This window comes from Macaca fascicularis, chromosome 9 (assembly GCF_037993035.2).
Source record: "Macaca fascicularis isolate 582-1 chromosome 9, T2T-MFA8v1.1".
Taxonomy (NCBI): Eukaryota; Metazoa; Chordata; class Mammalia; order Primates; family Cercopithecidae; genus Macaca; species Macaca fascicularis.
Genome location: NC_088383.1, coordinates 27,889,576 through 27,913,313, shown reverse-complemented (window position 1 = coordinate 27,913,313; position 23,738 = coordinate 27,889,576). Strand labels below are relative to the sequence as shown.

At 41.0% G+C, this 23,738-nt stretch overlaps 1 protein-coding gene across 17 annotated transcripts in view; it reads left to right on the top strand.

Moving 5' to 3' along the window:
- Positions 1 to 23,738, top strand: part of ACBD5 (acyl-CoA binding domain containing 5) — a 48,562-nt gene that overhangs the window by 10,476 nt on the left and 14,348 nt on the right. For 6 of the 17 annotated variants that reach the window (XM_045399741.2, XM_045399740.2, XM_045399745.2 and 3 more), the window contains 7 exons: positions 100 to 172; positions 8,957 to 9,071; positions 9,171 to 9,203; positions 12,821 to 12,955; positions 14,474 to 14,674; positions 17,608 to 17,714; positions 22,453 to 22,720. In XM_045399741.2, coding sequence (XP_045255676.2) covers positions 100 to 172; positions 8,957 to 9,071; positions 9,171 to 9,203; positions 12,821 to 12,955; positions 14,474 to 14,674; positions 17,608 to 17,714; positions 22,453 to 22,720 — 932 coding nt within the window. The remainder of the gene's footprint in view (positions 1 to 99; positions 173 to 8,956; positions 9,072 to 9,170; positions 9,204 to 12,820; positions 12,956 to 14,473; positions 14,675 to 17,607; positions 17,715 to 22,452; positions 22,721 to 23,738) is intronic. The other 11 variants (XM_045399748.2, XM_045399747.2, XM_074001277.1 and 8 more) reach the window with 3 other exon arrangements.

Here is a 23,738-nt window from a genome sequence, read left to right as displayed (position 1 = left end):
GTTTTAATTAGTAACCCTATAGCATCAACTATAAATTGTATTCTGAGCAGTGAAAAATCAGATGTCTCTTTGTCATTATGTGGATATTTTCATTTCTAGGGATGCTTGGAGTTCATTGGGTGATATGACCAAAGAGGAAGCCATGATTGCATATGTTGAAGAAATGAAAAAGGTAGGGAAAATAATTCACAGTTAAAATGAAAATTCAGAGCAGCTCTAATTTAATTTGGTTATCAGACAAATTAGTTGCTTTGCTTTAAGGAGACTGTAGTATGTTATACAATAGAATCTAGATTATTGGGTTTATTAGGACTCTTCTGCTTCATTAAAGTTCATCTTAAGATAAGTGTTTTTTCCTTAAGATATATAACACTGTGATGATGTGATGTTTTATTTTGTTTTTGTTTTGAGACGGAGTCTTGCTCTGTAGCCCCGGCTGGAGTGCAGTGGCGCGACCTTGGCTCGCTGCAACCTCCACCTTTCAGATTCAAGTGATTCTCCTGCCACAGCCTCCAAGTAGCTGGGACTACAGGTGCACACCACTACGCCCAGCTAATTTTTGTATTTTTAGTAGAAATGTGATTTTTCCATGTTGGTCAGGCTGGTGATCACGTGCCTCAGCATCCCAAAGTGCTGGGATTACAGGCATGAGCCACTGCGCCTAGCCCGTTTTTTGATTTTTAATCTCCCCTATCTTTCTCTATAGTCAACTTCTTAAGAAGTGTAGAAATAGTAATCTTTGAAAATATTGAAGTCTCTTACTCAGGAGTCTAGGAAGTAGCTGGACTCTCTTGAAAGTATTTCTGCTTTGGAGCTTTTTACTTAGTTCAATAATGTTCTCATGCCAGTTTTCACTCATAAATTGAGGTAGGTATTCTCATCACTGGAATTCTGTAAGAAGTCACATTTTTCTGTGAGTACATAGATCCTTCAGAAGCATAATAAGATAAGTTTTTTTCTGTGAGTACATAGATCTTCAGAAGCATAAGTTTTCAGGTTCTCTGCTAACTAGTAAGCAGGGAAGTTCATTTTAACTAGCTCTTTTAAGTGTGTCAAAGGCATTCTTTTGAGGAGCAAGTATATGAAGAAATCATGACTTTTAAAGATGATCATAGAGACTTTTGTTTTTGTTTTTGTTTTTTGTGTTTTTTTTTTTGAGATGGAGTCTCGCTCTGTTGCCTGGGCTAGAGTGCAGTGGCATGATCTTGGCTGACTGCAACCTCCGCCTCCTGGGTTCAAGAGATTCTCTTGCCTTAGCCTCCCAAGTAGCTGGGATTACAGGTGCACGCCACCACACCAGGCTAATTTTTGTTTTGTTAGTACAGGTGGGATTTCACCACGTTGGCCAGGCTGGTCTCAAACTCCAGACCTCAGGTGATCCACCTGCTTGGCCTCCCAAAGTGCTGGGATTATAGGTGTTAGCCACCATGCCCGGCTGAGACTTTAACCATTTTTATGTTAGACATGGATCAGAGGTTGTGAAATCTAAGTTTGATAATTTTAAACAAATTATCTTTGAACATAAAGAAAATCTGTAAAAAAGAATAGTTTTTTGCCGTATGATTTGATGGTATTAATCTTGGTAGTAATTTTTATTTGTTATTACTAGATTTAGACTAGTTTTTTTATTGTTTTTTTTTTAAATTTCTTCTACACTGCTTATAGTCATGCCCTTTGTTACCTTCTTGCAGTTTTTATTTGGCAGACTTTGTAACAAAGGGCAGAGTTTAGTTCTTTTGGCTATTAACTATGTCAATAACACAACAACAGATAGGCCTTTCAAAAGCAGAGAAAGAAAGATAATCGAAAGCCTTTTGGTTTCATAACTATTTCTCTCTCTTTTTTTTTAACCTTAAATTTCTTTATAATTTTTAGGATATGCTTCTATAATGTAAAGTTGAATTGACACATTAAGTAAAATTTACCCATTTTTCCTATTCAATTGTGTTAATTAATGGTATAGCCACATTTTAAAGTTGGAGGACGATGAAGCAATGTGTCTTCTGCCTTTTTCCCTAAGAAAGATTAAAACTATATTGCTGCTAAAATACCTGTAACTCCTTCTTTAATTAAAATAATTTATTTCTTTTCATTCAGACTTTAAAAATTTCATTGCATATTGTGAATATGGCAAAGTTTACAGTGCAGTTTTAGAGGTAAACCTAAAAATATCAAGATACGCATAAATTGAAAATTTGATTACTCTTTTGAATTATTTTTAGAGTTTAGCTTTATGACTATCAGTCAATAAAATTGCATGTTTCTAAATAATCTTGTGGGATAGTACATTATCCCAAAGATTTGATTATTGAATTTGGGACTTATTCTAATTTCAATAATTTACTAATTGAAGCACTTGTTAAATTATCTCCTTAAATATAGTCTTTGTCATTTTTTTTTTTTTTTTTTGAGACAGGGTCTGGTTCGGTTGCCCAGGTTGGAGTGCAATGGTGCATGCCTCAACCTCCCAAGTAACTGGGATTACAGGGACATGCCATCACGCCCAGCTAATTTTTAGTATTTTTAGTAGAGATGGGGTTTCACTGTGTTGGCCAGGCTGGTCTCAAACTCCAGACCTCAGGTGATAAACTCACCTCAGCCTCCCAAAGTGCTGGGATTACAGGCATGAGCCACTGTGCGCCTGGCCTGTCACTGTCATTATTCTTTAGAGTATAAATCTCATTTTATGTCTTTGCAGTCAGAGGTTTCAGCAATCTTACTAATTTAACTTATATTTTATAATGAATGCTGTTTTGTAGAAAGTGACTTTTCATAATTTTTAAGTTGCCCCATAAAATATCACTGAGAAAGTTGATTGAATAAAAAATTCTTTTAACGCCAGGCATGGTGGCTCATGCCTGCAATCCCAGAACTTTGGGAAGCTGAGGCGGGCAGATCACCTGAGGTCGGGAGTTTGAGACCAGCCTGGCCAATATGGCAAAACCCCGTCTCTACTAAAGATACAAAAAAATTAGCCTGGTGTGGTGGCATGCACCTGTAGTCCCAGCTACTCGGGAGACTGAGGCAGGAGAATCACTTGAACCAGGGAGGCAGAGGTTGCAGTGAGCCGAGATTACACCACTGCACTGCAGCCTGGGCAACAGAGCAAGAATCTCTTTAAAAAAAAAAAAAACTATTTTAGCATAATAGAATTATGTTTTGTAGAAAATTGCTTTTCATAATTGATAAAGTGTCCCATAAAATGTCACTGAAAAACTTGATAGAATAAAACATTATTTTAATATAACGTAATAGGATTTTAGCTTTGAGGGAAATAATGTGGCTTGAGGGGTAAGAGAAATGCATGTTTAATTCAATAAGGTTTATTTATAGACGTATAAAATTATCTTTTTTTGAGGCAGCATCTCGCATTGTTGCCTGGGCTAGAGTGTAATGGCACCATCTTGGCTCACTGCAACCTCTGCCTCCTCGGTTCACGCCATTCTCCTGCCTCAGCCTCCCGAGTAGCTGGGATTACAGGTGCAAACCACCACACCTGGCTAATCTTTTGTATTTTTAGTAGAGATGGGATTTCACTGTGTTGGCCAGACTGATCTCAAACTCCTGACTCCGTGATCTTCCCACTTCGGCCTCCCAAAGTGCTGGGATTATAGACGTGAGCCACCATGCCTGGCCAAAATTCTATTTTTTTGGTACAAATTTAGGCTATCTTCTGGGGATTTCCAGAGTATTCAGCTAACATTTGAATCATGTGCCTTATGTCTGTTGAATTTAAAAAGAGATAGGTGTACTCAACCCTGGCTCCACATTAGAATCACTAGGGGATCTTGTGAAAAAATACAAATGCCCCAGGATGACCCCAGACTAATTATTTCAGGATTTCTAAGAGATTGGGATAATCGCTGTAATACAGGGAGGATTAGAGAATGGTCCCATTAAAGATGGAATCTCGGCCGGGCGTGGTGGCTCATGCCTGTAATCCCAGCACTTTGGGAGGCTGAGACAGGCAGATCACCTGAGGTCAGGAGTTAGAGACCAGCCTGGCCAACATGGTGAAACTCCATCTCTACTAAAATACAAAAATTTAGCTGGGTGTGATGGGAGGCGCTTGTAATCTCAGCTACTAGAGAGGCTGAGACGGAAGAATCACTTGAATCAAGGAGGTGGAGGTTGCAGTGAGCCAAGATCACACCATTGCACTCCAGCCTGAGCAACAGAGTGACACTCTTGTCTCAGAAAAGAAAGAGAGAAAGAGAGAGAAAAAGAGAAAGGAAAGAAAGAAAGGAAAGGAAAGAAAGGGAAGGGAAGGGAAAAAGGAAAAGGGGAGGAAAGGAAGGAAACAAGGAACCTGAAAGTTGTCATGGCTTGAGGGTCTAGTCCAAGGGAGGAAGAGAGGAAGGGAGGAAGGGAGGGAAGGAAGGGAAGGGATGGAAAGGAGGGAAGGGAGGGAAGGGAAGGAAGGAAACAAGGAACCTGAAAGTTACTATGGCCGAGGGTCTAGTCCATAGCTCAACAACTGTAGAACACCAAGAACACCAACTTTCTCTGAGTACTGAGGGTTGGCTTTTGTTTTAAGGTTTCACTCATAGTAAACATCTTTTGCATATTGAGGGGGAAAACGAATGCTAGTTTCTTTTTTTTTTTTTTGAGACGGAGTCTCGCTCTGTCGCCCAGGCTGGAGTGCAGTGGCGCGATCTCGGCTCACTGCAAGCTCCGCCTCCCGGGTTCACGCCATTCTCCTGCCTCAGCCTCCCGAGTAGCTGGGACTACAGGCGCCCACAACCGCGCCCGGCTAATTTTTTGTATTTTTAGTAGAGACGGGGTTTCACCGTGGTCTCGATCTCCTGACCTTGTGATCCGCCCGCCTCGGCCTCCCAAAGTGCTGGGATTACAGGCGTGAGCCACCGCGCCCGGCCACGAATGCTAGTTTCTTAGAGTGAGTGATAGGCTTCTAGTGATCAGCATATTCAGGACTGATATCTAGGTCACTCTTCAAAAGGTTAGAAGCGCTTGGGAGACTGAATTAGTGATTCTGTTGTACAGAGAGTAGAGCGTTGGGATTTGGATGGCTTTAAGAGATGTGGTCATTTTGGACCAAAAAAGCCTGAGAAATTTAGTCTTCGCTTTCTTAGAGTATATCTACACCTTTCCAGTATATTTTCATCATCTAAAAATGATGTCTGTCACTGAGGAAAAGTGCTGGATAGACCTAGAAGAATTATTGTGCTTTGGATGCTGCTTTTCTGGTGTCCATGCAGCTTACCAGATATTTCTGTCAAAACATTCTTCATTTGCTTGGGTTATAATATATTAAGTTAGCATAGTTAACTTGTAACTTTGGACCAGGGATGTCCAATCTTTTGGCTTCCGTGAGCCACACTGGAAGAAGAATTGTTTTAGGCCACACATAAAATACATGGATACTAACAATAGCTGGTGAACTAAAAAAAAAAAAAAAAAAAAAAAAAAAAATTGCAAAAAAAATCATAATGTTTTAAGAAAGTTTATGAATTTGGGCCAGGCGCAGTGGCTCACGCTTGTAATCCCAGCTAGTAATCCCAGCACTTTGGGAGGCCGAGGTGGGTGGATCTCTTGAGGTCAGGAGTTCAGACCAGCCTGGGTAACATGGTGAAACCCTGTCTCTACTAAAAATACAAAAAGTTAGCCAATCATGATGGTGTTTGCCTGTAGTCTCAGCTACTCGGGCAGCTGAGATAGAAGAATTGCTTGAACCCCAGAGGCAGACGCTGCAGTGAGCCAAGATTGTGCCACTGCACTCCAGCCTGTGCAACAGAGTGAGATGCTGTCTCTATAGAAGAAAAAAAGAAAAAGAAAAAGTTTACGAATTTGTGTTGGGTATTTAAAGCCATCTTGGGCCACATGCGGCCTGAGGACTGCAGATTGGACAAGGGTGGTTTAGATAACACCTTCTCTGAGGGTAGGTAGTAGTTACCTAGACTGAGATTTGTCTGTGTCTGCTTGTGTGTGTGTGTGTGTTTGTGGTCTATATCTCATGTGCGTACATGTACACCATTTCGTGTTTTTCAACATTGGTGTAAGGGAGATAATTTTGCAAATGGCTGAGATCATTCTTGGTTTGTGTATGTTTAAAGTTTCTTCCTCAGAGAATAACCTCTTCAAAAGGGTGGAGGCAAGGGCTGAGAAACTTCCTATTGGGTACTGGGTGACTGGATCAATAGAAGCCCAAACTTCAGCATCACACAGTATACCCTTATAACAAACCTGCACATATACCCTCTGAATCTAAAAGAAAAAGAAAAACCAAAGAGAGTAACCTCATCAATTTTGGATGTGTCTTGCTTTGGTTACTGTGTCTTCACTATATTAACTACTGACATTCTGGTTTGTTGACAGAATGATTACTCAGTTGATACTTCCTTAGTGCCAATGGATACTCCTTTTATTTCATGCTGACATTTCAAGTCCACAGTTTACTCTTTTACCCTGTGGGGCATGAGAAATCCAGATGCTGAATTTAGTAGCCTTAAAAACAAGGACGAAGTTAAGAAAGAGATCTTTTAATAAGCCTTGAGAAATAGAGATGTTGCTTGCTTGTCAGGATGTGGTATGTGACTGGCTTACTAGATTCTGCTAACTGAAGTCTTGATATTACAGCGGCGTGGGATAGTGTAAAGGGTGCTGATTTATGTTCGAATTGTTTCTCTGCCGTTTGTTAGTTGTGACTTGGTCACAACTTTCTCCTGGTTTGAATCTGATTCTCAGAATTATTATTATAATTCAAATATGTTACAGCTCAGATATTTATAATAAATAATAAAACATTCCTTCACATAGCCGTAGCCTCATAACAAATGTTTCCTTTAGCAAAAAGAAATTTTGTGATTAAAGCATTCCTTTCACAGTACATTCAGAGGAGCAACAATCAGATAATTTACTCCAAGCTGTAAAATTAAATTATAATCACTAGAACCAGTTATTGTTAACATAGTTCATTCTGTGTAATCTCTCTCAACAACCTCCTCCTACGCATACAACACGGTGGGGAATGGTGTTGATGAGCATGTCTCAGATCAAAATCCTATCAGAGTTGCTGACTACTATAGACCACTGATGATCCATCTTATATCTGGTTTAGAAATAAAAGCATGTTGTTTGAACAATAATTTTAGGGTTTTGGCTGGGCGCAGTGGCTAACACCTATAACCCCAGCACTTTGGGAGGCCGAGGTAGGTGAATCACTTATGAAGGTGTCTGAAATTGCTTGAAGGTGAGAATTGCTTGAACCCGGAAGGTGGAAGTTGCAGTGAGCTGAGATCGTACTGCTGCACTACAGCCTGGGTGATGATGGAGTGAGACTCTGTCTCCAAAAAAAAAAGAAAGAAAGAAAGGGAGGGAGGGAGCGAAGGAGCCAGTTCTGGTATCTTTTTTTTTTTTTTTTTTTTTTGGGAGACAGAGTCTCACTCTGTTGCCCAGACTGGAATGCAGTGGTGCGATCTTGGCTCACTGCAACCTCCACCTCCTGGGTTCAAGCAATTCTCCTGCCTCATCCTCCCAAGTAGCTGGGATCACAGGTGCATGCCACCAAACATGGCTAATATTTGTATTTTTAGTAGAGATGGAGCTTCACCATGTTGGCCAGGGTGGTCTCGAACTCCTGACCTCAGGTGATCCTCCTGCCTCAGCCTCCCAAAGTGCTGAGATTACTGGCATGAGCCCGGCCCCTGGTAACATATTAAACATACTGTGATTAGCACACACAGAGCTGACTTTATTCTTTTTAATATCTGCAAAATATTTCAAATCTAGAAGTACTTTAGTTTCTTTGATCAGTCACCAATTGATGGCTGTTTAAATACCTTTTCAGTTAATTTACCTTGCTCTTTAAATTTGATGATTCTAAACTGGCCCATATTTATGAAGGTGTCTGAAAGTGATTGCCATTTCCTACTTTACTTTTGTGCCCTGTTAGAAATTCTATGCTACCTTATTGTTAAAGAACAGACATCATAATTTTATTCTAACTTCAGTTTTCTATTTCATTTAATGAAAGCCCCTAGTTTGTTTGTTTGTTTCCTTTATTGTTTTGGAGACAAGATCTCGCTCTGTTGCCTAGGCTGGCGTGCAGTGTGGTGTGATCATGGCTCACTGCAGCCTCAATTTCCTGGGCTCAAGAGATCCTTCCATCTCAGCCTGCTGAGTACCTGGGACTACAGGCGTGCACCACCATGTCTGGATAATTAAACAAATTTTTTTTTGTAGAGATGGGCTCTTACTATGTTGCCCAGGCAAGTCTCGAACTCCTGGGCTCAAGCCATCCTCCTCCTGCTTTGGCCTCCCAAAGTGCTAGGATTACAGGTGTGAGCCATTGTACCCTGCCCCCTAGTTTTTAATACACAATTTATAGGTTATTGTATAAAATTTTACATGAAGCTCATGTAAAATAGTCTTCAAAATGAGAACGCTTTTAGATCTTTAATATACTTGAAGCTTTTCTAGGAGTGTATATACATTTTTTAAAAGGATTCCTTTTATTTTATTTTTTAATTTTTGGAGATGGTATCTCACTCTGTCACCAAGCCTGGAGTGCAGTGGTGCCATAATGGCTCACTGTAGCCTTGATCTCACAGGCTCATGTAATCCTCCCATCTCAGCCTCTGGAGTAGCTGGGACCACAGGCACACACCACCATGCCTGGTTAATTAAAAAAAATTTTTTTTTGGAGAGACAGGGTCTCACTATGTTGCCAAGGCTGGTCTCAAACTCCTGGGTTCAAGCCATCCTCCTACCTTGGCCTCCCAAAGTGCTGGGATTACAGGCATAAGCCACCACCTCACCTGGCCACAGTGTGTATACATTAATAAAAGTATGTAATTAATGTAGATCCTTCAGAGAGTGTATTATGAATGTCAAATCTTAAAATTATTGACAAATTGGAAATAGGAAATTATCTGATACTAGTGGAGATCAAATTAAGAGTTTGTGATTTCACAGTATTTGTTTCTTTTGATTACAGATTATTGAAACTATGCCAATGACTGAGAAAGTTGAAGAATTGCTGCGTGTCATAGGTCCATTTTATGAAATTGTCGAGGACAAAAAGAGTGGCAAGAGTTCTGATGTAACCTCAGGTTGGACTATTTTACCTATTTTAAAATTCATCAACTGATATATTATGCACATATTAATATTTGTATGTCTGATTTTTTTTTCTTACTTTCACATGCCAGTCCGATTGGAGAAAATCTCTAAATGTTTAGAAGGTAGGAATCATGAAATCATGTAAAAGTTTTGTTTAAAATTTACATGTCAAAAGAATTCTGCACAAACTTATAGAACTTACAGTCTTGTCATCCAGGAGTTTTCATTCCAAGCAAACACATTGTATGAAGTTCCAAAACATTATAAACCCTTAACATTTTAACCCTAAAGTTGTAAGCTATTAAAATACACCAGGTAATTTACTTAGTATGTTCAAAATTATAGCAGAATTCATGGTTTTATTTTGATAGATCATGTTTTCTATTTTGCTTTGAGAATTAAATTAATAGTACATTGAATTCAATGATTTACTAGCTAATTTTAAAATGGATATGTTGGCCAGGTGTGGTGGCTCATGTCTGTAATCCCAGCACTTTGGGAGGCCAAAGCGGGCAGATCACCTGAGGTCAGGAGTTCAAGACCAGACTTAACAACATGGTGAAACCCCGTCTCTACAAAAAACACAAAAATTGGCCGGGCGCGGTGGCTCAAGCCTGTAATCCCAGCACTTTGGGAGGCCGAGACGGGCGGATCACAAGGTCAGGAGATCGAGACCATCCTGGCTAACATGGTGAAACCCCGTCTCTACTAAAAATACAAAAAACTAGCCGGGCGAGGTGGCGGGCGCCTGTAGTCCCAGCTACTCCGGAGGCTGAGGCAGGAGAATGGCGTGAACCCGGGAGGCGGAGCTTGCAGTGAGCTGAGACCCGGCCACTGCACTCCAGCCTGGGCGACAGAGCGAGACTCCGTCTCAAAAAAAAAAAAAAAAAAACAAAAAACACAAAAATTAGCCAGGCATGGTGGCACACACCTGTGATCCCAGCTACTTGGCAGGCTGAGGCACAAGAGTCACTTGAACCCAGGAGGTGGAGGTTGCAGTGAGCCCAGATCACTCTGCTGCACTCCGGCCTGAGCAACGGAGTGAGATGCTGTCTCTAAAAATGGATGTGTTTAGAGTATGGTTTAACTGTAGTATAGTAAGCTAATGCAAGACAGTTCATTTAGCTTGTTTTTTTTTTTTTTTTTTTCTTCTTTCAGTTCAAGCATCTCTGCACGGATTGCAGTTTTCTTTTTTTTTTTTTTCTTGTAGAATTTTGTCTTCATGTACACAAAGGATTTAAAGGATTATGTTTTGCATATTTGTAGGAGTTGAATAAAATGCAAGATTTGTTAGTATTAACTAAACATTTGATCTTGAAATTTTTTTAGAAAGCAGGGTGAAATGAGACCACAAGAGTCAATTTATGAGAAAATTGTATACCCTTTAAATAAAAATTACCTGGCATCCCCTTTTTTTCCTTGTCATCCCTATTTATAAGACATCTTTTAATAATTGACAGTAATGGCAGCATTTCAGAATAGTAATCTTCCTGTGCTGAAATCAGTCCTTGAACCTGTCACGGTAATAAACTATGTGCAAGTAGTACTGACTGCTTACTGGGCATAACTCTGTCACATCATTCTACATCTGATTTGCTTACAGAAGTCAAATATTAACAAGTAGTCCTTTTTACAAGGCATGCTTATTCAATTCAGAAAAAACTAAATGTTATTTGAGATGGAGTCTTCCTCTGTCACACTGACTGGAGTGCAGTGGTCCCATCTCGGCTCACTGCAACCTCTACCTCTTGGGTTCCAGCAATTCTCCTGACTTAGCCTCCCAGGTAGCTGGGATTGCAAGTGTGCACCACCATGCCTGGCTAATTTTTGTATTTTTAGTAGAGCCGGGGTTTCGCCATGTTGGCCAGGCTGATCTCGAACTCCTGACCTCAGGTAATCCTCCCAACTCAGTTTCCCAAAGCGCTGGAATTAAAGGTATGAGCCACTGTGCCCTGCCAGAAAAAAAAAATTAAATGTTTTCTGTATGTCAGGCATGTTAGGATGCAGAGGGAAATAAATCTGGATCTGCTGCAGTGGTGTCCAGCCACTGGCCAGAGGCAGATATTTAAACAGCTAATTATAAAACAAAGAAGAGTAAATAATAGTAATAAAGGTGCAGGCTCACAGCTTCCTAGCTATAACTTAAAATTTTTTAAATCTTTGAAGACCAGAAGATTTTTGGTAAACTCATTTGGCAGCAAAACATGTCTGATATGAACTAAAAATCTGGGGAGCAAAATCTGACCTAAAGTAAAACGAGGGTATTTTGAGTCTCTGTCCTCTTTAGTGTAACTATTTATATGTTTTGCTGCAAAAATCATATTTTCTCTTTTTAGTGAGAGCTGCCTTAGACTCTATTGGATGTGTTACATAATATACCAAATGGCATATGTACCATATAGCCTTTGCAAAATTAGAAAACTTGAGATTTCAAAACATATCTGGATCCAAGGGTTATAAGTAAGGGATTGTGGACCCTCACCATAATTTTTTTAACCTGAGCCATTCTGGTGGACATTTAGGTTATTTACTCCTTCAGATCTTCAGAAAATACTGCTGAGAATGACCATGTACATCTGTCATTTCATATATGTGAAAGCATATCTGTAAGAAATATTAGAAATGGAATTAGAAATGTTTGATGTTTGTAATTTTGTAAGATATTACCAAATTGCAAGACAGTTTGCAATCTTGCCTTTTTTTTTCCTAAACAAAGCATTTTCTTAAAAGTAGCCATTTAGGTCCAATAGAACAGATGTATCAGTTTTACATGGCCATTTTCAGAATATACATATACAGTAAGTTTTGAAATCAGAATGATGAGTCCTCCAATTTTGTTCTTTTTCAAGATTGCTTTGGCTAATCTTGATCCTTCACATTTTCATATGAATTTTAGAATCTGCATGTCAATTTTTGCAAAAATGCCAGCTTGGATTTTGATAGAGATTGCAGTGAATTTGCAGATCATTTTGGGGAGTATTGTCACTTCAAAAATATTGTCTTTCAATTCATGTTCTCAAAACAGTGTCCAGTAACCAACAGCATTAGCAACAAATGTGATCTTTATAGAAATTCGGAATCTTAGATCACCATAGACCTACGAATTCAGAATCTGCATCTTAAATAGCTCTCAGGAGGTTCGTATGCACATTAAAGTTGAGAAGCTCTGATGTTACTCTCAGGATATAGCTTTGGCCACTTGGACAATTTGCTTTTGTACGTGATTGATCACATCAATGGATACTTTAAGAAAAAACTTAAATATCACAAAGACATGATAATTTGAGTTGTGCACCTGAAGCCCTAAAGGTAATACTGGAATAAAATTTTTAAAGTGGACTCCAACTGTAATATTGATGAGATTATTGGTAGAACCAAAAATGTACTTTTGTTGTCAGCATGCTAGCATATAGGAAGTATCTCTTCATTTGCCATGTATGAAGATCCATTGATCTCTGAACTTTATTTTTACTGATATTAACTTAAAAATAATTTACTTTCTGCCTGATTCAGAAAGGACTTAAGATAGCTTGATCATAAGGTGATAATTGAAGGAATTTGTCTATGTAATATATGTATGTTTATGGTCAAAGAAAATAATACTATTATATATATATAACTAACATTTTAATTCACAATTATTTTATTAGTTATTTGTAAATTGTATTAGTATTACTTGGAAATTATGGTATAATTGTATGTTACCACATTGTGACTAAGTGGTCATTTCATGTTTTAGATCTTGGTAATGTTCTCACTTCCACTCCAAACACCAAAACTGTTAATGGTAAAGCTGAAAGCAGTGACAGTGGAGCTGAGTCTGAGGAAGAAGAGGCCCGAGAAGAAGTGAAAGGAGCAGAACAAAGTGATAATGGTAATGTTTGGATAATCAGTTAGTAATTTTACAATAAATAAACGAAGAGGGTATGAAGACATTTGGGCTGATTTGGTATTGTAGAAGATTGGAGCAGGTGGTGGGATATAAGCTGTTGACCTTATAACCAGGTTTGCTGTGGACTGAAAGGCTCTGCTACAGAGAAAGGAACAACCAACCTTATGCATAAATGGAGTAGGTGTTAACTGAAGATTGACAAGAATAGGCCACTCCTCCAAATGGACGGCCTGAAATGCTGCATTAGACATGTGCTATTTTAAGGTGTTGTTTCCAACATGAATCTGCATAAGTTACTAAGGACAGGAGACAAGTTACTCTCTCAATATCTTACCAAAAATAGAATGGAATCCAGAGAATAGGATACAGGCATAAGTTTTTTTTGTTTTTTGGTTTTTTTTGAGATGGAGTCTCGCTCTGTCGCTCAGGCTGGAGTGCAGTGGTATGATCTTGATTCACTGCAACCTCTGCCACCCTCTGCAACCTCAAGCCGTCTTCCTGCCTCAGCCTCCCAATTAGCTGAGATTGTAGGCATGCACCACCATACCCGCTAATTTTTGTATTTTTAGTAGAGACAGGATTTCACCATATTGACCAGGCTGATCTTGAACTCCTGACCTCAAGTGATCTGCCCACCTCGGCCTCCCAAAGTGCTGGGCCTATAGGCATGAGCCATCGCACCCGGCCTACAGGCATAAGTTTTCATAAGGAAGGAACATTGGAATTATGGCTTAGAGCATTGAGGGCTCTGTTAGAATACCAATGACATGTGGGAAGACTGTTTTCAAAAGGGGAGGCAGAAAGACACTACAACAAACTGCGGCCAGGCACGGTGGCTCATGCCTGTAATCCCAGCACTTTGGGAGGTCGAGGTGGGCAGATCACCTGAGGTTGGGGGTTCGAGACCAGCCTGACCAACATGGTGAAACCCCATCTCTATTAAAAATACAAAAATTAGCCAGGCATGGTAGCAGGCGCCGGTAATCCCAGGTACTTGGGAAGCTGAGGCAGGAGAATCACTTGAACCCGGGAGGTGGAAGTTTCAGCGAGCCAAGATCGTGCCATTGCACTCTAGTCTGGGTGACAGAGTGAGACGCCGTTTCAAAAAAAGAAAACCAAAAACTGCGTAACTTAGTTTTGCCTTCCCTTTCCAGTAAGGTATGACAAGGAGCGCCTTCTTTAAAGGTCCTTTTTATCAGATATGTGGAAGAGCAATTTGCTTATGTCTAAAGGAGTAAAAAGACTTTGAGAGATTACTTTTTAAAAGAAACTCTAGAAGATTGACAGGGAACTGAAACAGTTTTGAAGCCAACATAGCTTGGGTGAGCTCTCAGCCTATAGTAAACCGCATTTCAAGAAGCATGCCTTCTCTTTGATCCAAGTAGGAAACCCTTCAAAGGGATTGTGAGGTTAGGGAAATGACATCTGGGTATTAAAACATGGTATGCAGAAGGTAACCTACTGTGAACTTTTATGAATCTCTCCATTTTCTCATAAAAGATAAGAAAATGATGAAGTCAGCAGACCATAAGAATTTGGAAGTCATTGTCACTAATGGCTATGATAAAGATGGCTTTGTTCAGGATATACAGAATGACATTCATGCCAGTTCTTCCCTGAATGGCAGAAGCACTGAAGAAGTAAAGCCTGTTGATGAAAACTTGGGGCAAACTGGAAAATCTGCTGTTTGTATTCACCAAGGTATTGTCCCCAAATAATTCTGTGTCCAGCCTCTTTCCTATGAATAGTCTTTTAGTAATTACAGGATCTTTAGGATTAGTTTTGAATTTAAAAATCTCTTCTTTAGTAATATCTTAGGGCTTATTAATATTATAAGGGTTTATGGTTTTGAAAGAGCATAAATTAGGGCCAGGGTTATATATGTATCTCTTTCTGTTGCCCAGGCTGGAGTGCAGTGGCATAGTCAAGGCGCACTGCAACCTTGAACTCCTGGGCAATTCTGCCTCAGCCTCCTGAGTAGCTGGGATTACAGAGACAGGGTTTTGCCAGGTTGCCCAGGCTGGTCTGCAACTCCTGAGTTCAAGTGATCTGCCTGCCTTGGCCTCCCAAAATGCTAGGATTACACGTTTGAGCCACGCACTGGCTTATTTTTTAATTTTTAGGGATACATAATAGTACATATGAGAAACATCATTTCTTTTTGTGTGTGTGTGTGTGTGTGTGTGAGATGGTGTCTCACTCTGTTGCCCAGGCTGGAGTGCAGTGGCGCAATCTCGGCTCACTGCAACCTCCACCTCCCAGGTTCAAGTGATTCACCTGCCTCAGCCTCCCAAGTAGCTGGGATTACAGGCACATGCCACCACGCCCGGCTAATTTTTTATATTTTTAGGAGATACGGGGTTTCACCATGTTGCCAGGGTGGTCTCGAACTCCTGAATTCAAGTGATCCGCCTGCCTTGGCCTCCCAAAGTGCTGGAATTACAGGTGTGAGGCAACATGCTTGGCCGAGAAACATCATTTCTTTTTTTTTTTTTTCTTTTTGTGTGTGTGTGTGTGTGAGATGGTGTCTCGCTCTGTCGCCCAGGCTGGAGTGCAGTGGCGCGATCTTGGCCCACTGCAAGCTCCGCCTCCCGGGTTCATGCCATTCTCCTGCCTCAGCCTCCCGAGTAGCTAGAACTACAGGCGCCCGCTACCACACCAGGCTAATTTTTTGTATTTTTAGTAGAGACAGGGTTGCACCGTTTTAGCCAGGATGGTCTCGATCTCCTGACCTCGTGATCTTCCTACCTCGGCCTCCCAAAGTGCTGGGATTACAGGCGTGAGCACTGTGCCTGGATGTTTTTTGTTTTTGTTTTTGTTTTTTGAGACAGAGTCTTGCTTCTTTGCCCAGGCTAGAGCACAATGGCCCGATCTCAGCTCTCTGCAACCTCTGCCCCCTGGGTTCAAACAATTCTCCTGCCTCAGCCTCCCCAGTAGCTGGGATTATAGGCACGTGCCACCACGCCCAGCTAATTTTTGTATTTTTAGTAGAGATGGGGTTTTACCCTGTTGGCCAGGGTGTTCTCAAACTCCTGATCTCAAGTGATCTGCCTGCCTCAGCCTCCCAAAGTGCTGAAATTACAGGTGTGAGGCAATGTGCCCGGCCGAGAAACATCATTTCTTTTTTATTTTGAACGAAGTCTCACTCTGTCATCCAGGCTGGAGTGCAGTGGCCCGACCTCGGCTCACTGCAAGCTCCGCCTCCCGGGTTCACGCCATTCTCCTGCCTCAGCCTCCCGAGTAGCTGGGGCTACAGGTGCCCGCCACCACGCCCAGCTAATTTTTTTGTATTTTTTAGTAGAGATGGGGTTTCACTGTGTTAGCCAGGATGGTCTCAATCTCCTAACCTCGTAATCCGCCCTATTCTGCCTCCCAAAGTGCTGGGATTACAGGCGTGAGCCACTACGCCCGGCTGACAAATATCATTTCTTAATATGAGAACCAAACTTACCTAGTTGGATCTTACATTTAGGCATCCTGCTTGGTAGGTAATTTTCTCTTAAAGGGTTATTAGGTTTTATAAGATTTCATCTAGGTTGTCTTTATGGAATTCAATGAAAAAATATTTTGTAATATTTTCAAATAAAAATTATCAACTAAATTTAAAGTTTTGGTAAATTTTAAACAGTGTGGCTTGATAAATCAAATTTGTCTCTCAGTATAAAAATAATATAAGGCTGATGAATTTTGAAAATGGAATAAAGGTCAGACACGGTGGCTCACGCCTGTAATCCTAGCACTTTGGGAGGTCGAGGCAGGTGGATCATCTGAGGTCAGGAGTTCGAGACCAGCCTGACCAACATGGTCAAACTCCGTCTCTACTGAAAATACAAAAGTTGTCTGGGTGTGGTGGTTCATGCCTGTAATCCCAGCACTATTGCAGGCTGAGGCAGGTGGATCACCTGAGGTCAGAAGTTCAAGACCAGCCTAGCTAACATGGAGAAACCCCATCTCAAGTGAAAATACAAAAAATTAGCTGGGCATGGTGGCATGCGCCTGTAATCCCAGCTACTTGGAGGCTGAGGCATGAGAATCACTTGAACCCAGGAGGCAAAGGTTGCAGTGAGCCAAAATCATGCCACAGCACTCCAGCCTGGGCGACAGAACGAGACTCTGTCTCAAAAAACAAAAATAAACAGTACTTTGGGAGGCCAAGGCGGGTGGATCATCTGAGCTCAGGAGTTTGAGATCAGTCTCACCAACATGGAGAAACCCTGTCTCTACTAAAAAAATCAAAATTAGCCAGCTGTGGTGGCCCATACCTGTAATCCCAGCTACTCGGGAGGCTGAGGCGGGAGAATCACTTGAACCTGGGAGGCAGAGGTTGTGGTGAGCCGAGATCACGCCATTGCACTCCAGCCTAGGCCACAAGAGCAAAACTCTGTCTCAAAAACAAAACAAAACAAAAATTAGCTGGGCATGGTGGTGGGCACCTGTAATCCCAGCTACTTGGGAGGCTGAGGCAAGAGAATCGCTTGAACCCAAGAGGTAGAAGTTGCAGTGAGCCAAGATCACACCACTGCACTCCAGCCTGGGTGACAGAGCAAGACTCCATCTCAAAAAAACAAAGGAATAAATTTGTTTTTCTTTAATTAGAGTGTAATTACCCTATCTGCACTTTTGTTCATATTTAGATATAATTGATGATCATGTTGAAGATGTTACAGGAATTCAGCATTTGACAAGTGATTCAGACAGTGAAGTTTACTGTGATTCTATGGAACAATTTGGACAAGAAGAGGTAAAAATGACATTTTCTGATTGGTGTATTTTCAAAGTGGTGTATTAGAATTCAATGCATAACTTCCGTTAGTGGCAAATATACATGCTATTTTTCATTTTGAAAATATACCCCTAAAATGTTTAAACATTTGTATTTTAAACTATTTTTTTCTGAATTGAAAAATATGTAAAATTCTGTAAAAGTCAAAAAAAGAAAAATTAATAATAACTATTCCAATATAACTATTAATGTACATATATTTATAAATATTCTAGGAGATGTGGGATGGGGATGCAGAGGAAACACTTTTTATGCTAGTCCCTATGTTTGAAACATGTATTAATGTTCAGGAAAATTGAATGATCTTCTTTGTTGTTGTTTTTGTGTTTTAGAGATGGGGTCTCCGTCTGTTGCCCAGGCTGGAGTACAGTGGCGCAATCTCAGGTCACTGCAACCTCTGCCTCCTAGGTTCAAGCAATTCTCCTGCCTCAGCCTCCCAAGTAGCTGGGATTACAGACATGTGCCACCACACCTGGCTAATTTTTATATTTTTATTAGAGACAGAGTTTCACCATGTTGGCCAGGTTGGTCTCAAACTCCTGGCCTCAAGTGATTTGCCCGCCTCTGTCTCTCAAAGTGCTGGGATTACGGACGTGAGCCACTGTGCCCAGCCTAAAAATGGGTGCTTGATATGTTGCCTAGGCTGGTCTCAAACTCTTGGCCTCAATCAGTGCTCCCACCTCGGCCTCCCAAAATGCTGGGATTACAGGTGTGAGCCACCGAGCCCGGCCTGAATAATGTTCAGACAAATAAGTCTGTTCTTCACGTTGACTGTAATTCACTGGATTGAAATTTTTAGTGGAAATAATTTTTAAGTTTCAGTTAAGATCCAGTATTGGAATCAAAAAAAAAAAATTATAAAACATCCATGAATTCTTTTTCTCAACTTTTCCTGATAATGATGACAGCGGTATTTTAATTTTTAATTTTTAAATTTTTAATTTTAATGGGCACATAGTAGGTGTATATATTTATGGGTTAGACTGGGCATGGTGGCTCACACATGTAATCCCAGGAGGCTGAGGCAGGAACTTTGCTTGAAGTCAGGAGTTTGAGACCAGCCTGGGCAAGATGGCGAGACCCCCATCTCTACTTTATTTTTGTAAAATATAAAAAATATAATAAATATATATTTATGGGGTATGTGAGATAATTTGGTGCAGGCATATGATGTGTAATAATCACATCAGGGTAAATGGAGTATCCATTATTTCAGGCACTCATCATTTCTTTGTGTTCCAAACATTTCAATTGTACTTCCTCAGTTATTCTAAAATGTACAACAAAGTATTGCCGACTATAGCCACTCTGCTGTGCTATCAGGTACTAGATCTCATTCATTGTATCTCTATCTCCATGAGTTTAATTGTTTTAATTTTTAGCTCTCAGAAGTAAGTGAGAACATTTGAAGTTTTTCTTTCTGTGCCTGGCTTATTTCACTAAACATAATATCTTCCAATTCCATCCATATTGCAAATGACAGGGTCTCATTCTTTTTATGGTAGAATAGTACTCCATCGTGTATATGTACCATGTTTTCTTTATCCATTCATCTGTTGATGGTCACTTAGGTTGCTTCCAAATCTTGGCTATTGTGAACAGTGCTGCAGTAACCATGGGAGTGCTGATATCTCTTCAGGATATTGATTTCCTTTCTTTTGGGTATACAGTCAGCATTGGAATTGCTGGTCATATGGTAACTCTATTTTTAGTGTTGTTGGTTTTTTTTTCCCTTTGAGACGGAGTTTCGCTCTTGTTGCCCAGGCTGGAGGGCAATGGGGCGATCTTGGCTCACTGCAACCTCCGCCTCCCAGGTTCAAGTGATTCTCCTGCCTCAGCCTCCCAAGTAGCTGGGATTACAGGCATGCGCCACCACGCCCGGCTAATTTTGTATTTTTCGTAGAGACGGGGTTTCTCCCTGTTGGCCAGGCTAATCTCAAACTCCCTCAGGTGATCACCTCAGGTGATCTGCCCACCTTGGCCTCTCAAAGTGCTGGGATTACAGGCATGAGCCACCACACCCGGCCTGTTTGTTTTTTGAGGAACTTCCATACTGTTCTCCATAGGGGCTGTACTAATTTTACATTCTCACCAACAATGTACAAGGGCTTCCTTTTCTCCACATCCTCGCCAGCATTTGTTATTGCTTGTCTTTGGGATAAAAGCCATTTTAACTGGGGCAAGATACTATCTCGTTGTAGTTTTGATTTGCATTTCTCTGATGATCAGTGATGTTGAGCACCTTTCATATACCTGTTTGCCACTTGTCTTTTGAGAAATGCCTTTTCCGATCTTTTGCCCATTTTTAATCAGGTTATTAGTTTTTTTCCTATTGAGTTGTTTACGCTCCTTATGTATTCTAGTTGCTAATCTGATAAGGGTGGTTTGACAGCTATATTTCTGTTTGGCCTTTTTATATCCTCTCCCCATTCTGTCTCCTACCTCCCTACCCTGTTCTAATACAGTTCAGTATGTCTTACAGAAAATCATGTATCTTTTGCCTCCCTGAAATGACTTTAACTTTTTGTGTTTTTCTCCTTTTCTCATTTCATAATGCAATTAAATCTACCTCTTAGTTTTCTCAAATTTTAAAAACACATGAATAAATTATCTTTTACTTAAGGTCAAACACAAATGAGTAGCGTAGGCCAGTCATGGTGGCTCACGCCTACAATCCCAACACTGTGGGAGGCCAAGGCAGGTGGATCACTTGAGCTCATGAGTTTCAGAGCCGCGTGGGGAACATGGCAAAAACCACGTCTTTATAAAAAATAAAAAAAGTAGCCAGGCGTGGTAGCTACTCAGGGAGGGCGGCTTGAGCCTGGGAGGCAGAGGATGCAGTGAACCAAGATGGCGCTGCACTCCAGCCTGGGCTATAGAGCCAGAACTTGTCTCCAAAACAAAAAAGGGCAGCATAGATTGGAAAAATAATGATAAGGAGCCCAAACTGAGAATGAGTGAAATTAGTAAAAAATGAAAATTATGAAAAACCCAGATTCTCTTTTATTTTTTCTTTTTAAAAAAGATGTTTGGGGAAGATTGATGAAAGAGACCAGATAGAGATTGATTTCAGTAAATATCCGGCTGCTAAATTATAGGTTTGTTCCTGTTTTCTCTCTCAATCAGTTAATGGACTAAAGCTCAGGGGGCTGTCTGACCTGGCTTCTGGAGTGCAGTGGCACAGTCTGGGCTCACTACAACTTCTATCTCCTGGGTTCAGGTGATTCTTGTGCCTCAGCCTTCCAAGTAGCTGGGACTACAGGCATGTGCTACCCTGCCTGGCTAATATTTGTATTTTTAGTAACGACAGGGTCTCGCCATGTTGGCCAGGCTGGTCCTATACTCCTGGCCTCAAGTGATCTGCCTGCCTCGGCCTCCCAAAGTGCTGAGATTACGGGTATGAGCCACTGTGCCTGGCCCCTTGCTGGCCTCTGTTAACACCACTCTCCTATTTGGTCATTGCTCACCACCCACCCTGGCCATCTCACTGTTTCTCTAATGTGTCAAGTCCCTTCCCACCCCCACCCCTACTTGTACATCCTCCCTCTTCACTGAGGACTCATATACCTTTTGTATCCTAACTCAGATGTCCCTTCCTGAAGGAAACCTTAGATAAGATACCCACCTCATCACCACCTTCACCAAGTCCAGTTAATTATAGGTTGTCATCCACCAAAGTCTTAGGTGGGTTCTACACAGTAGTCATTCTTTATTCCTTTAGTTTCTTAATAAACTTGCTTTGACTTAAAAAAAATATTTAGGACTGGGTGTGGTGGCTCAAGCCTGTAATCCCAGCACTTTGGGAGGATGAGGCGGGCGGATCACGAGGTCAGGAGATCAAGACCATCCTGGCTAACACGGTGAGACCCCGTCTCTACTAAAAATACAAAAAAGAAAAAAAGTAGTCAGGCATGTTGGCGGGCGCCTGTAGTCCCATCTACTCGGGAGGCTGAGGCAGGAGAATGGCGTGAACCCGGGAGGCGGGGCTTGCAGTGAGCCAAGATCGCTCCCCTGCACTCCAGCCTGGGAGACAGTGCAAGACTGCATTTCAAAAAAAAAAAAAAAAAATTTAGGCAGTAATCTCTAAGCATAAGGTAAGCATAGAAATTTAGATGTTTCTTTAATAACTGACTCACAAAAACAATTCACTGGCCAGGCATGGTGTCTCACGCCTGTAATCCCAGCACTTTGGGAGGCCAAGGTGGATGGATCATGAGGTCAGGAGATTGAGACCATTCTGGCCAACATGGTGAAACCCCATCTTTACGAAAAATATAAAAATTAACCGGGCGTGGCAGCGCGTGCCTGTAATCCCAGCTACTTGGGAGGCTGAAGCAGGAGAATCGCTTGAACCTGGGAGGTGGAGGTTGCAGTGAGCCGAGATCGTGCCATTGAACTCCAGCCTGGTAACAGAGTGAGACTCTGTCTCAAAAACAAACAAACAAACAAAAACAAAAAAACAATTCACTGCCCAGTCTTCTTGACTCTGTTCGTGGACAAATCATTCTTATCCCATTTCTTCCCTTCAGGTAGGAAGCAACATATGAATTAAAGACATTTTTTAGTTAAAGAATATTTCCAATAATGACATGAAAGAACGTTTTAGGAAAACAGTATTTCTCCTATTGCTGTAAAAACTTTGTGGTGTATAATTCATGTTTCTAGCTTTTAACTAAGTGTCATTTTAAATTTGTAGTCTTTAGACAGCTTTACGTCCAACAATGGACCATTTCAGTATTACTTGGGTGGTCATTCCAGTCAACCTGTGGAAAATTCTGGATTTCATGAAGATGTTCAAGTACCTCCTGGAAATGGCAACATTGGGAATATGCAGGTGGTTGCAGTTGAAGGGAAAGGTGAAGTCAAGCATGGAGGAGAAGATGGCAGGAATAACAGCGGGGCGCCACACCGGGAGAAGCGAGGAGGAGAAAGTGACGAATTCTCTAATGTCAGAAGAGGAAGAGGTGTGGATTACCTTTTTTCTTCCCTCACTATCTTTACTGATTTTCTTATTTATTTTTGAGATGGAATCTCGTGCTCTGTCACCAAGGCTGGAGTGCAGTGGCGCAATCTTGGCTCACTGCAATCTCTGCCTCCCGGGTTCAAGTGATTCTCAGCCTCCCGAGTAGCTGGGATTATAGGCACCTGCCACCACGCCTGGCTAATTTTTGTATTTTTAGTAGAGATGGGGTTTCACCATATTGGCCACGCTGGTCTCAAACTGATCTCGGGTGATCCATCCACCTCAGCCTCCCAAAGTGCTGGGATTACTGGCATGAGCTATGCCTGGCCGCCTGACTAATTGAAAAAGTTTTTTTTGTAGCGATGAGCATCTCACTATGTTGCCCAGACTGATCTCAAAATTTACCTCCTTGATAGATTTTTCAAGATAGAAGTCTTGAAAACAGCATCAGGCACCTCAGGGCCCATTTTGGGGTTTAACTTGGCAAATAGCTATAATTCAGTTTCCCTTTTAATCCCCGACAATGCTTGATGCAGGTTCAGCTATGGGAATTCTGCTGCAGTGGAGGTCCAGGATGCTACAGGGCAGTGAGCTAGACAATTTCCTGTTTATTATTCAAAACAAAACTTGCTCATTATATTAGCAAATGTAAAATTTTGTAATATTCCATTCCTGCAAGGGTAGGGTAACGCAATAGTACCTTTTATAGTCTGCACTGTAACACTGTTTCAGCCTTCTGAAAAATAGCTTGGGAAACTTGACCCAGTTGTTATCCTTTAATCCAGTAATGATTTTTTTGGAATCTGTCCTAAAGAGATCAGGGGAAATTTGGACGAGGATTTACGTATATAAAACCATTCATTGCAATTTTATTTGTAACAGAAAAAATTTGAACTCATCCTACCTATCCAAAAGTGGAGAATGGTTGAGTGAATTATTTCATAACCTAACTAGGGAATTTATGTAACCATTTAAGTGTTTTTGGAATAAAATTTAATGATGCAGATAAGTGTTCATAA